Consider the following 14,819-nt stretch of genomic DNA (forward strand, 5'->3'; position numbering starts at 1 on the left):
AATATAGTAATTATATTCTCTACTCTGGACAATGTGCTATATAATTAGTTTGATCATCCACTGGAACGGGGAAGGATGGGCCATCTCCGGCATAATTATTTGTTCACAATACTTTGCTGATTTTTTTATTTTAATTTTTTTATAAAATGTCTTCACTTTTTGTATTTAAAGCTACATGTTTCCACAACTCACTGCATTGTGATCTGTGGGATTTCTGTGTTGAACAAGAAAATGAATAAACATATTTTGAAAAGAAAATAAGTAACGTTCTATCCAGTCAACATGTGTTAATGGGACAGTTTTGTTGTCCCATTAAGGCAAATTCCAACTTTTGAAACGAGACCAGGGAGTTGTGGTGCGTTATCAACATGTGTGCGACAGTAAGTGATGTCACTTCACACTGATACCACCCTTTCCCAGCTATCAAAGTTGTTTGTCTCCTCTCGGTGTCAAGAGTTGGGGTCAGGGTCGGCTCAGCTTAGAGATTCAGAAACATGTGTAGTTTAGGAATGCTTAATCTCATTCACACACCACCAAGACTAGACAGTGGATCGTTCCTGCTGCTGTGGACACATCTTCATGGTCTCAGCGTTCCTCAGTGTCAACACAACTTCCCTGAATAGGACATCTCTGCAAAAACACACTTCTTTGGCTGATGATGAAGCCAAATTAGGCATCAAAACCTTAATATCAGCAGATGGAACCTTTGTGAAAATAGTAGGAATAGATGAAAGTATTGTATTTTATTCACTCATACAAAAACAGATTTGCATGCATACATTAAAACGTCTACACACAATGCCTTCTGATGCGTTTAATTTAAAGCACTTTAATTCTCCCGTCTCAAATTTCTAGCCGGACTAAATGACTGCACAGACTTTGGGAGGGGAGTTTTTGAGGGGGGGGGGGCATTAAGCCATGACACAAGTCCTGATCCATTAGTGTGGCGCAATCTGTAAACACAATAAGTGGGGATGCTAATAGGTCCTACACTCCCTGTCGCGGCTGACAATTATCCTAATATCCTCGGGGACAATCATTACCCGCTGTTTCCTGCAGTAGCTGTACTATGTCACGTCAATATATCACCGTTCCAAAAAGTTATTGCTGGTCAACGTGGCATTTTTCAAAGTTCAGGGTCAAGAACTTTCTGATTCAATTAATTGTTTTAAAATGATCTTTTTGCACAGATTTAGTTCCATACCTGTCTGGCTCTTAACATTTTAGTTAAGTTTGTAATGCCGCGGGCTTGAAATCAAGCGCTCCTTTAATTCTGGGCTGAGCACAGGCCACCTGGGCCCCTTTGACCCTCTAGGGATAGATGTTTTGCTAAAATCGCTCATTAGGAATTAATGCAAAGAAATGCAAGCCTCCATAACCGCTGAGCACAGTCCTCACAACAACGGGGGAATTCATTTCACCCGACATTTTGACTGGAGAGATTTTAATGTGTCTGAATTCAACAGATTTTTCGATCAACAAAAACACTGATCTAAACGTCCTGATGTTTTTCTCATATACAGGTGAGAGTGAATGTAGAGTACTGGCTTATTCAAAGTATATTCATTTATACCAGGACGGCGGTCATTGCAGTTTGATTCATGAGGGAAAGTGTGTCTCCATCATGGTGAGGGAGTGTGCTGTATCTGCTTCTGATGGGTCCATTAATGAGCCTCCGTCCTCCCAATCTCACCCCTAAATCACCGCCATCACTCACTGCTGCAGAGCATCCGGCCAACTGAGAGAGCAGTGCATGAATCATACATAGGAGCAGATGAGTCCTGAATTATCCATCATCAGTGAGCGGGCAGTGCCTTAGGTGTAGTGCTGCTGCCTGTCTGGGCGACCTGCACGCAGCGCATGATGTGGCCCACACAGACGAATGTTGATTCAAATCTGAGCTTACAGTAAATCGGAGGCGTTTGGGGATGAGGAGCCGAGCTAAAGCTCCCATTAGCGAGCAGCTGTATCAAACACATCCTCCCAATATCACTCTGGCCATCTGCCACTGCGGCTTCACGCACTCGCCTGGCCACTTTAAAACAAACAGCCAAAGTTATGATTCAGCCTTTCACTCTGTATGCAGACACAATAAGTTGTTTTCCCATAAGGGCTGCACAATTAATCCTAGTTAATGCAATGTACAAATTGAAAGTAGTGCAATATTTGGTAAAGGAAAATAATGTAGTATTAACTGTATGAATTATTGCGGTGCTGCACATTAGTCCTGGTCTTCAAATGGTGTCCAACAGACATAATAAAACATCCTAGTTGGTTAAAAATCCTCCTTAAAAATCACACCAATCATTTTAATATATGTTCAATAACAGTGTGAATAAAGTTTTGTCAATGTTTAATCCTCTTATATCGCAAATCATATCGACCTAATGACAAAAGCATGTATTAGAGGTCGTTGTTATGTCTATGTGATTAATGTAAGTCCAATAAATAAGTGCCTTTCAACTCTGTTTTCGGTTTCCACCAACTCCTGAGGAAAACGTCTGCCTTTTAGCTGCTCCGTTGTTCTCGTTAATTGTGCGAGTCTGTCATTTGGTGGTGGGTAAATGAAAAGCAGTGATTCAGAGCTCCCTGCTGCAGCAGAAAACAATGCTGAACAAAGCCATAACACCAAGGCTGTATGCTGGGAGACGGTGATACGTTTCTGTGGGTTCATCACTGCCAGGGGCATTCCATTGTTGATATGAAAATATGGATAACCTCATCCTCACAGCCCATTTGCTGGAAAGATGTCGAGTGTTCATATTCCCTATCAACAGTAGCAGCACAGGAGACAGAAGAAACCCACATGTTTTGCTTATTCAGCCAATCTAATAAAAAAACTAAACGGAACAATCATATTATTGCATGAGTAAATAGTTGTACGAGAATTGATTTGAGTCTATTCTGACTGTTTGCTCAACTCCAGCAGAGAAAGAGTGAGATTGAGGGGGCTACAATGAAGCTGCCTCCTCTCTCTTCTTTCTTTAGCACAAATGTTTCTGCAGGTTTTGCAGAATAACAGAGTTGCAGTTATGTACTGTTACTTTAACCAAAGGCAACATGCACATCTAATTAACTCTCAAATCAAAGACTGAATGAGACAAGGGGAAATTAAGTAAATATAGCATGCTTAATATGCATGGGAATATAAACGGAAGAATGTGCCATAAGGAAAATGTTGTTTGTGGTTTACTAAAAGCTCAATTTAAATGTTTAAGCATAAATAGCTTTTGGGAAAGATATAATCAATAATAATATTTCTGGAGCTGCTTCATTGACAACAAATAAAAGCCTGACAGCGTTTATGTAAATGTGTGACTGAGATTGTTCTTGTGAGTGGTTTTGCCCCCTTCATTCCAAAAGAATCAACTAAACTTCCTCTAAGACAATTTGGTGAAAGTGTCTAGGCTTAGTTCAGTCGTTAATGTGCAAAGACTCTACCCTGCCAGAACAAAAGGAAAATCAGAGGTTCTGGTTTGGAGCACCTTTTCAAACTTAACCTTCCAATTTGCAAATATATCACATTTGGAAACAAGGTGCATGTGAGCGTCGACATAATAGGCAAATCATCTCATCCTACCCCACAGGACATCGATATGCAAATGATGGAGGCGCTCAAATGACTCCTGTACGTAGAAATCAGCACCGGACTATTTCTATCCATTTGCCAGCTGCAGAGCTGAAACCCTGCAAGAATCTCACCCTGCCACAGCAGAAGAAATCTTAGCATATTGTCAGAGATGGTTTCCAGGCAACAAAGGTGCACGAGTTTAAAGTCTAAAAATAGTAATTGCACACAGAACTAAAATAAAGCACCTAAAAGACAGGATCAAACATTTTACAAGGATGTGTTATTTTCAGGTTCTGCTCATGATTGGAGGCGCTAATAATACCACGTTTTGTCACCGCGCTCACTGTGTTATTTTGACACGAGCTGTAGCGGGAACACACATTCTGTCCCCGCACCAGTCATCTCGCCGTGTGACGGGGACATACATCGCGTCGCCGCTCAGCTGTCTGCTCTTTTCCCTCCACCTGCCAATCACTGCCAGCCTGTGGCCATGGACCCCCTCGCAGGAACACACACCTAATGGTAAATAATGACTCGGCAAACTGACAACACACACACATCAGGCTGTGGTGATTTCACTGGGAGGTGTTACATCACACATTCCAGTAGCTTGCTTTTCTTCCATTATGCAAAACTAGATGACTAGACTTCACTTAACTTATTAATACTCAAGAGGTTCTAGATACAAAGCGAGCTCTCACTCTGTAAGCTGCTCTCTGTAACTGAGCATTAGATAACTTGCTGAGCTATCTCCCTCAGACACACACGAGCCACATAGTTTCTCACAGCCAGTAGTTAGGGAGGCTGGGAACTTCTTAACTGATTAGGATGGCCCGGGGCCTCTCAGTCTGGCTTTGATGAAAAGAGGGCTGAGGAAAGCAGATGTGACAGCCCAGCGTCAGATTGCTTTAGTAGTCAAAACAGCTCAGAAGCATGACTGCTGAAGCTGCGGCCTGCAGCCATGACAGTGGAGCACACCAAGGAGGGACTCAGCTTGGGAAGGTGGAAAAGTGTGTGCCATAAAAAGTAGCATCACATGCATGAAGGAGAAGGCCTTCCATATTGTTGTTTGTTGGCAAACTCCAGCTTCTGTGTGCATGTTGTTCATGTGAGCATCTCACATACACTTCTGTGCCATGAAAATTCTATTTCAAGGCCTTATTGTCATATGGACAAAAGCTACAGTGTAGTTTTGGCAATGGAAATCGGAAGTCCCAGGCTCCTCCAACAATGCAATAAATATTTATGATATATATACAGTATATATATTTATATAAATATAATTTCCGCCCCGCTTACCTCGTCCGATCCGGAGCCGAAGATCAGCAGGTCGAAGGGGATGGCGGCCACCATGTCTATGAGGAACCATCCTTTGAAGTAGTGGATGGCGATCTTGGCCGGGTGGCTGACCACTTCCTCGTTGGCGTTGACGTACGTGGTCCTGAAGTTTATGAGGATGTCCACGATGAACATGATGTCCACGATCAGATCCACCACGTTGAGGGGGGAGCAGGAGTAGCCACACTCCCGCCTCCTCTGCTCCTCGATGTCGTTGAGGAGGAAGGCGGCGGAGTATGGCGTGAAGATGGCCGTGTAGATGACCAGCAGCAGGATGAGCCAGTCCCACACCGCTTTGAAGGGGCTGTAGTGCAGGATGGTCCAGTGGTCCATCCGGGGGGTTTGGAGCTTATACTCCGGCAGCACATCTGCGCCCAGAGACAGAACCTGGGGGGGTGAAAAAAAAGTATTGTGTGAACGGTATAATGACGTGTGTATGCAGAGTTAAATAATTGCCCAGGTTATACAGCCTAAATAGTCTGAACAGTATTTCTGGTATGAGAATGAAGAGCAGCAGTAAATACAGTTCAGATAAGTGCATTAGCATTTCCGTGCCTTTACATCAATGTGCGTGCTGGTTGGTGGAATTGCATTATGACATATGACTGAAGATTAGGTCAAGTAAAGGTCATGTTTGTTTGAGTTGAACTTCAGCAGCGTGGCTGTACAGACTGTGCAATCCTAATGCACTTTAACATTATCTAATTAAAGGGAAATATTGCATAAGCAGATTACTTGAGGCATGAATTTCCCTAAATGAATCATTCATGTGTCGAGAGAAGGCTGATAAAAAAGCACTTATTCTTATAAGTTGACATTTTAAGTACGCTTAAAAAACATTATTTTATATGATACCCATGTTTTCTACACAATTACTGAAAGAATTAAATGTGAATCCAAAATGTCAGCTGGTATTGTCTATCTAATCATATTGGCGTTTCCTTTGTGTTTCACTTGCCTATACTAAAAGAAAAGACAACAAATAAAAACATATATTAGCAATTCAACCGAAATTAAAACACCTACAAGATACATTAAAATAAAAAGATCATTATGAAGAAACCAACTGAAAAAACCAACAGCATGCATGATATCCTTACAGTGGAGCTTTCGTCTACTCCCTCCAGCTAGCCTGGGTGTCACCATCATTACCTCTGTTATTGCAGATACCATACATCACTGAATAGCTTTTAACATCAATATTACAGCAGCATGATGGCCCATTTGTGATAAGACTCTCGATGACTTGGAAGTAATTATAGGCAGGAGCTGAGGATACATCTATTCATCTAAGTGTGTGACACTTCAATAGCCAGGAATGTTCAGGGCATGGCTCCTTCACTGCTGATTATTGAAGCTATGAGGAGGAATGCAAAGAGAGATAGAATGAAGCATTGAGCGAGAGACTCCATGTCCCCTTATCTCTACCTCTGGTCACCTTTAAAACCCCCCGTGACTGAGAGGAAGGATGATGTAATGCCTGAGGAAAGGCTGAAGTGTTAATAATTGAGTTGGTTATTAGAAACTCCTGCCCTCAAAGGGGTCAGGGTCAAATGCTTCTACCCTCTGATACGGGATAACCTTTCAAATCGATCAGAAACCAAAGGACAAACAAAGGGAAGGGGATTCATTATTCATCGCGCTGCCACTTCATTAAAAGCCAGCGTTCCCGATGCGTCTTACATCGCGCTCTCACAACCCAATGTGTAATTGCTGTTCACTTTCAAATTCCGCTGCTTAGATTTCTGTTTTCTTAAATAAGTACATTTTGAAACTTGCCATAACAAAGACACTTTTAAAAGATTATCCTACTTTTCTGTTTGTCTTGTATTGTGTGAACATTTTTTACACAATGTAGCTGCATCCTGTGTATGAAAATATACAAATTAACCTCAATTATTCATAATAATTATTATAAATATAGAAAAAAGCTAGCCTTGACTGTCCTGGCACAGCACTGTTCTGTTTTCATGCAGTTTATGATTAATAATGATGATGCATGGTAACTCTGCACTACACCCCCACGGGTACATTACCCCTCGGCATGCTGGGAGGAGACTGTTGGTTGGCTGAGTGACAGCTCTGGATTAACGTGTTGTAGCCAATCTGTTTCTAAATAAAAGATCCTATCTTAATTATTTAAACACACCTACTGTAGCTATGTGCACTTGGCGCAAATGAACTCTCTCTTGTGGGATAATGGAAAGCTCGTTGTGTGTTTGGCTTGGCTTCAAACGATATGCAAATTAGCATCAGCGTTCTCCGCTTCTTTTGGGTCTGGGCTGGGCTATCATTTATAAGAATGGAGTGTTGTTTCATGTTTCTGCGGTTAATCACGTGGCTCCAATCATTAAAAATGAGCTCCAGATAACTCGAATAACACGAATAGGTATTTAAGTCTCATGTGTGCATGAGCTGCATGCACTGCGACATTCAATTTGTACCAAACAGCAGGAGAGCTGCTAGTCTCTTTCTTTATCAGTCGCCTGGCTTCCTGGGTGCAGCCTCCATCTGCCTGTGGGCGCTGTGAGGCAGCCAAGGCCAGCGGAGAGCGAGTCTGCTCACACACCCCGATGGTGGCTTCAGATGAACTCAGAGGAGTCCAGAGTCAGGACATCTGCTGTGGCTTTGTGCGGCTCACAGTCAGTTGTCTAGAGCAGTGTTTTTCAAAGTGAGGGCCCCAACCCCCCGGGGGGGCGCCAGGGGGCACCAGGGGGGTCACGCAAAGTTTGAGGGAAAAGGGATTTATTTTATTTTTTTACTTTTTTTTTAAAATGTTATTAATAACTGTATATCTATCAATCTATGTGTCCTTTGATGCCGATCTTTTAATATTTTTGTTTTTGAATCACACGACCGCCCTTCAAGCCAATCAGAATCGAGCTGCCGCTGCTGAGAGTGAAACTGAGTATCTGCTCAGCTTTTGGAGCAAATAGCGAATATTTCGCTCTGCAGCTGGATGAGAGCACGGATGTAGCAAATGTTTCAGAATTGCTTGCATTAGATTTATTTCAGAAGACAACTTTGTTGAGGAAATATTATTTTGCAAAGCACTGGAAGGTAGGACCACATGAAGAGACATTTCCCAAGTTTTAGATGAGTACATCATCTCAAACGGACTTGGCAGGTCTCGTTGTGTGGGTGTGTGTTCAGGTGGGGCAGTGGGGCTATGACAGGCAAAAAAAAAGCGGAGTGACAGCTTTGATCAGGCAGAAGGCCCCAAATGTAGTGGCAACACACTGCATGCTCCATCGCGAGGCACTATGGAAAAGTTTGGGAACCCCTGGTCTAGAGAACTGTCTACAGATAAAACCCTATACTATCATAATGAGACAAAGAGGTGGCACACCATACGCCCGGACACCGACGGAGCCAGATAGTGGTACCTCAATAATAAATACAATGCATTTAAATGCAAGAGGAAATAAGATGTTTTTTTACTTAAGTATATTGTGTAAGTTAACAGAACAATGTAACGTAGATATAAATGTGTATACTAGCTACTGTAGCTAGATAACATTCGGCACACTTCAACAAAGTAGAAATTACACAGCAACTTGTTTTCGGGTCCTCTGGTGTGCCACAAGCACGTTAATAGGCCTCTCCTCTCCACTTCTTAATAACTTTGACTTTAATGATGGATGGAGAGGTCAGTGAGCTGCACTGGGGTCTGCTGAGCCTCTAAGCTGCAGGGGTCACTTCCTGCGCCCACTTTCCATTACACCACTAATGGGCGAAATGTAGAAACGAGACGTGATCAGTGGTTTGGGGGCAGCCTCGTTCTACCCCTGAGAAAACTTCACTTACCGTCCCTGTCCCTCAGCCGAGGCGGAGAGGTGAGAAAGACCTCTAAGCCTCTGTGTAACTCTAGAGATGGAGCTATGGACGCTGTCTGGCAGCTGTAAGAGGATCCCCATGATCTGCCTCCAGTGATAGACATCTCTGCCGTTTTATGTATCACACCCCTCGAGTTCCAATGAATCATGGGGGGAGAGGGGGAGGGGAGGAGGGGTGTGGAAGCAATCTGCACACTTCATCGTCCGCTCAATCTGTGCGAGTGATTTGTGATGATAGTAAACGATATTATGATGAGCGTTATTATTGAATTCCAATGTCTCTCCCCTGCAGTATGCACAGTCAACGGAGCGTCAGAGGTATGAATTATGAATACACGCTTCTTGATTGTTTTCCAAACAGAGAATTACTCCCAGATGGTTTGATAATGGATTTTATACAACATTAATAAAAAGAACCGTGAGGAAGATTGTTCTAAAATGTTCCACACAGTGCATTTCAAACTATTTAAATACAATATATATCGCTATAACAATGAGTCACTTCCACTTTTTAGATCACACGGCTTTGACTATGTTGTCATAAATCTGTGCTGTGCCGGCGCTTCATAATCAAAACCATTCCTCTTGATTGTTGAGAGAATGTCAAAATCCCTTTAATTAGCTGTGATACTGCACCCCGGCTAATTGTCACATAGCACTTGAACGCACCTCTTGTCAAAGGGGATTTCAACGTAAAAAAAAAACACCAAGAAAGCATTGTGTTTCTCAGTCTCAATTTAGTTTTCCATCATTTCAGAAACTTTCCACATATTTGTGTGGAAACCTCGCTTGGTGAGCGTCTTACCTGCGTGACCTTGTCGGTGACATTGTGTGTGCGGTCTTTGACCTTCGGGGCGATGATGGTATTCTCCGAGGACGGAGGGGAGGGGCACTTCTTCTCATTGTTGGCCTCGGAGAAGTTGAGCGTGATGAGGGGGATCTTGTTGATGGTGCTGTACCTGTTGAGGTTGGAGTCGGAGGTGGAGCCCAGCAGGCTGGATTTGATCTGGCTCAGCGGCCCTGGAAGAGAAAGCCACAGAGGGAGGACGCGGCATTAAAAGCTGCTCCATCTTTTACTACAGTTGTGCTATTGTAGGCGTTCTGAATCGAGGACATCTAGTTCTCGAGTGATTGTTGTGACATGGGGAGTGAGCATGGGCAGGCCCTTACGTTTGGAGTGAGTTCAACCACAACACAACACGGAGAATACAACAGATACTGAAATATAAACTCTCAGATTGACCTGTCTAGGGTGAACAGGCCTTTCAAAGTTTCTCATTAAAAGATAATGAAGAACACTGTTGGTGAAAGAAAAGCATGAAAGACTCCACACAGTTAGTCAAACCATCAATCTGTCTAATGAGGTGCGTTGGAATCAAATGTTCTCACAGCATATTAGAAACAGCTTTCTTGTGAAATCACGTGACAGCACTACACACACTGATCAAAAGTGAAAAAGAGAGAATTGCTGACTCAGTCGTGTGAGCCAGCAAAGGAATGTTCTAGTTGTTTTCCTTTTCACACAGTACAGTACATTGATTGAGAGTGGAGGACAGAGAAACTGACAGCTGAGGATGAGAGATTGCATGCACAGCTTCAATACATGCCACAGTAAGGAAATGTCATCGCAGTCATGAAAAATAACTTCAAGAGGAAAAGCTGAAGCCATACCCCCAGCCATCCAGGAGCGAGACACTAGCAAACCAGGAGAGAGAAGAAATAGGGGGTAAAGGGGACAGCGGGAATACGGAGGGGAGGGGGGATTGCAGTAGTCATGGGTACAAACATCACTTAAAATATCACAATATAGTACAGGATATGGTACACTATGGCAGCCCTGGGCAATACAAATCAAGCAGTAAGAGTACTACAAAAATTGTACTTGAGTAAATGAACTTGGTTACCTTCCACCACTGAATTCATATTAAAAAAACACTTTGATTAGGGAACTCATTTCATCAAACATGAACGCATCATGTGGGATAATGTTGGGAAATGCATGCAGCATCAGCACCGCTACAGGTCATTTGAGGTGAGAATATAGAATCCCAATGGAAACACGGTCAGGTTTTCATTCACTAAGACATGGCAGCAGGAATCCAGAGGTTGCACAGAAGGAAACAAAGGTTACAGACAGTGGGAGGCATCGTCTCGTAGAGGCTCATTGATTTCCTTCAATGAACGGAAGCAGGAGAGAGATGTAAATGTGTTGCTTCATGCAAGCGCGTGCAGAGTTCGGTGGTTTTACGAACTGAGAAAACTTCCTCCGGGCAACTGGCTTGGGATCAGCGGGTCGTGTGCACTGAGACTGAGTCACTTAGTGCACTGCCAGACTTTTAAGACTCTTACAAAGTCATCCATCTGAACTAGATCGTGTGGGAAAACTCATGCAACAAGCGGGTTTAGTGAAGTTATCTTATAGACGTGCTCAACTGTTTACCTTTAATATTGCGACCATTGTCTGTGTTGGAGAGGAAAGAAAAGGGGGGGGGGGGGGGTGTGAGAGGAACTTCTGGTGCCTCTACGATGACAAATGGAGCCGGCATCGAACCCCCGCTACTGTCCCCTTGAACAATTCATGACTCGTGAAGTAGACATATTACTGTGTCAGCCTCATGGAGCTATTTGAATGAGGATTGCAGATAAGGGGAGGGGGGGGGGGTAGACTGATTGGCCAGTCTGGGGCCCCTTTTACCCTCGTCCAAAGGAGTGATTCAGGCTGGGGGTAGATCAATGGCTCACAGTGTGGATCGTGACTCACTATAATACTGATTAAGAGACTGGTACGCCACATCTTTAATATCCTATTTTGGGACCATAGGGAGTTTGGTAATGTCATTGTATTGCAACATTTTGGTAAATGTTTAATGTGAATACAACATTAGGGCCAAATGTTAACTTTTAAAAAACAATGTCTTCAAAAGATCATTAAACCACTTGACAAACCACATTCTCAGTGTGCACTAGGTATCAAGTTTCCATGTCACATAGTAAAGTGAGCATTTTGATCAGAGAGAATGTTAGAAAGGTGAATGTTACAACATCCTTTTAGTGTCAAACTAACTTCTATACACACATAATAACAACATTAAACAAATGGGGCAGTAGTTGTTTGAAATTCAAATGTCAAGCGTACATTCAGGGCATATTAGAGCAGAAGATTCCTACCTTCACTGGCGTGTCTGTCCCTGAACGCCATCTTGGAGTTGGACCCGAATCCTTCCATGTCGTGTACGGAGGAGGCTCTGCGAATACTGCACACTCTCTCCCTGGAGGCGGTTCGAGTGAGTCCTGGGATCGAAGGAGCAGCGACAACCTCCTTGATCTGGTGTTGGGTCTGCCTTATGGAGCAGTCGGGGTACGTCCGGTCCCAGGGGCCCTTGGGCGACGAGTGGTCCAAGGGCCCGGACACAGGGGTGGAGCAATGGCTGGGGCCGATGAGGGCGCGGGTGTCGTTGGCGTAGGAGGGGCTGCAGCTCTCGCGGGTGGTGGGAAGCTGGTAGTCGCGCGTGGCCACCGAGCCGTCGCTGTGGCGAGGGGAGTCCACCATGACGGCGTCGGGGTCTTCCTGGGGCAGGGACTGCTTGTTGATGCCAAGGAGAGGTAAGCCCGGGAAACGGAAGCGAAAGAATCTCCCTTTCCCTGAAATTGAAAGGTGAGAATGAGATTTAGATGAATGTCAAACATAACACAGAGTAAGCAATCGCCATAAACAAACCGCTCCCTCCATCGCTAAGCTAAAGGTGGTTATATGATTGTATCATTCCTCGGCTTATGATTTGGGGTGTTTACTTGCAAGAAAGACCTCAGACAGACATCCAATAGAATCTCTTTTACAGCCAATTTCTTTGTTATGACGTTATTTGACTGCTTTGATAATGTCTGGTGGTTTTTAATGAGCCAGTGAGAACCACAGGACCCGTTCCAACGTTGTGTTGTGTTTTCACCTTGTGTTTGTAGCAGAACTTGCTTGCGGTCTGTAATATCCTTGCTGAGAGCTTGTACTTGCTCGCCAATAGCACTGAGAAGCCTGCCAATGTAGCGATGTTTAAAAGACCCTGGCAGATCAAAACAAATGCCCCTTCTGCCTCAGGCACCAGTTTCATCTTCAATATCCTTCAATTATTCATGGCGGAGTACATTTGGTGAATTATTATAATGTCAGTAGATCGTTGAGAGGTCTTGTAAAGTAATATACTCAGGACTTTAATGTGAGATTGATAGCTCCTGGGGAGATGAAGGGAAAAGTGACTTTAAGGATGACAGCAGCTAGTTCTAAGGGACTGTTGTGCAAGAAAAAGTCAAGAAACCTAAAATCATACAAAGTAATAAAATGAGGCTATGTTACGCACATCACACACTTTCCAAAAACGCTCATTTAGTTGCATTTTACTACTTACTACTACTTTGCCAACATTTCAAGGGGGAAATTGCGCTCTCAGGATTTCACATATGGACTACAAAGCATGGCCTGCATGTTGTGAATGATTTAGTCGCCTGAACATATGCCGTACATATCAGAGCACTGTCTCAATCTTTGAAAACAAGTCTTAATGCCATCATGTGCAGGGAAGACCCTTCATAGAAGCTTTCAAGACACACACCTTTTACATTAGTGTCCTTTGTTTATTTGTTCCAGCAAACTACAGCACATTTTATTTGATACACCTCGCTGAACTGCAATATGTCCAAAGACTGGGCCAGCCGAGGATGTACTGAGAGACACAATAGGTGGTAAAATGGACATCAAATTGAATTTTGGAGACTCAGGAGGGGGAAACAGCATGCATCTCTATCTTCCTCACTGCTGCTTTCCAGTGAGACTGAGAGAAAGAGAAAGTCATTTTAGACACAACAGTTGGTGTTGTCTTGGGTCAGTGTAGTGTGTTTGAATGAAGCCTCGAGCCAGATGCTGGGAATGATCATTTGCATTAATTTGGTCATCAGAGCTAGTTCTGACGCTAGCGCTCATAACCAACTAAACAAGTGATTCATCTTGGTGAAGAGGAAATTAGTTCTTGTTTCTGCTCGTGAACAAAGTTGTGTTTCATCTGAGCCCAGAGCTAAACCCAAACCAGCGTCTCCATTCATATTCCAAAAGACTCTGCACAATACAACAAAAGCCTGTTTAGCAAGTCTGTCTCAAACACTTGCATTCACACCACTTCAAGACAGTTCTCCCAATTAACCTAGCATTTTACATTTCCGACAGTTTGATGTAAGACACCTAACCCGAATAACAAATGGAAGCTCAAGAGCCTTTACATGCTTAACGCTTTGTATTACTGCGCCTCGAGGATAAACACGTACGCCACAAGTCTTTTAATTAGCTCATAATTCTGTCACGCTGTGTGCTGTAAAATGTGCGAGTAGCTATATTTAATTGTAATATTTAAAAAGGGGCTGAACCTTGCAGGAATAAGCTGCCTTTGAGTGCTGTTACTGGTGTGTGTGTACAGTAGATGATTGTTTTCACTCTCACTGCCTCTCCAACACTCTCATTCTTTCCCTGCTAAAACTCACCGCCGGCTTTACACAGCCAATGGACGTACAGTGGCCCTTGTTGCTATGATACCAGATAGTAATATTTGCATTGAATATTAATTGGGCCCTTAGATCCCTGTGTTGGGGAGTGAAATGTCTTTCTGTAATGTGAGCATGATTCAGATGTCAGGGAGAATTAGAAAAAGAACAATAAAGCTTCCTCCTTTGGTAAAAGAGGGACAAAGACGGCTTTGTTTCCGTTTGTCTTCGTCTCCTGTTGTCAGGATGTTAGATGAATAAAACACAGCGGTGCAGTTAAGGTGCTTACAGACTGAAGTGTTCCTTAAGGATAGTTTACCTGGACTCCTTCTACTCATATTGCTCACAGGCTCCAGAGAGTACCATGGGTTATTCGTCTGTGTCCACACACTCATTTAAACGGGCCCTACTATGTTGACCTTAAAGTTGAGCCATATCGGACGCCTCTACCGACCACTGCAGAAATCAAAGGCGGTGTCAAAGCACAGGCAGAACATACTGCAAAGCAAATGAGCTGATCATCAGCCCTTGACCAAAACCTTCAAATCTAA

General features: G+C 43.4%; 1 protein-coding gene across 4 annotated transcripts in view; it reads right to left on the reverse strand.

Moving 5' to 3' along the window:
- The window catches only part of LOC307030979 (voltage-gated inwardly rectifying potassium channel KCNH7-like), a 62,960-nt gene that overhangs the window by 29,327 nt on the left and 18,814 nt on the right, over positions 1-14,819 (reverse strand). For 2 of the 4 annotated variants that reach the window (XM_079667641.1, XM_079667642.1), the window contains exons 4-8: positions 11,914-12,387; positions 11,186-11,206; positions 10,417-10,440; positions 9,551-9,765; positions 4,871-5,296 (exon numbers count right to left, since the gene is read on the reverse strand). In XM_079667641.1, the coding sequence (XP_079523767.1) occupies positions 4,871-5,296; positions 9,551-9,765; positions 10,417-10,440; positions 11,186-11,206; positions 11,914-12,387 (1,160 nt within the window). The remainder of the gene's footprint in view (positions 1-4,870; positions 5,297-9,550; positions 9,766-10,416; positions 10,441-11,185; positions 11,207-11,913; positions 12,388-14,819) is intronic. The other 2 variants (XM_079667643.1, XM_079667644.1) reach the window with 2 other exon arrangements.

The sequence above is a fragment of the Notothenia rossii genome (assembly GCF_949606895.1).
Source record: "Notothenia rossii genome assembly, chromosome: 3".
In the NCBI taxonomy this organism is placed as follows: Eukaryota; Metazoa; Chordata; class Actinopteri; order Perciformes; family Nototheniidae; genus Notothenia; species Notothenia rossii.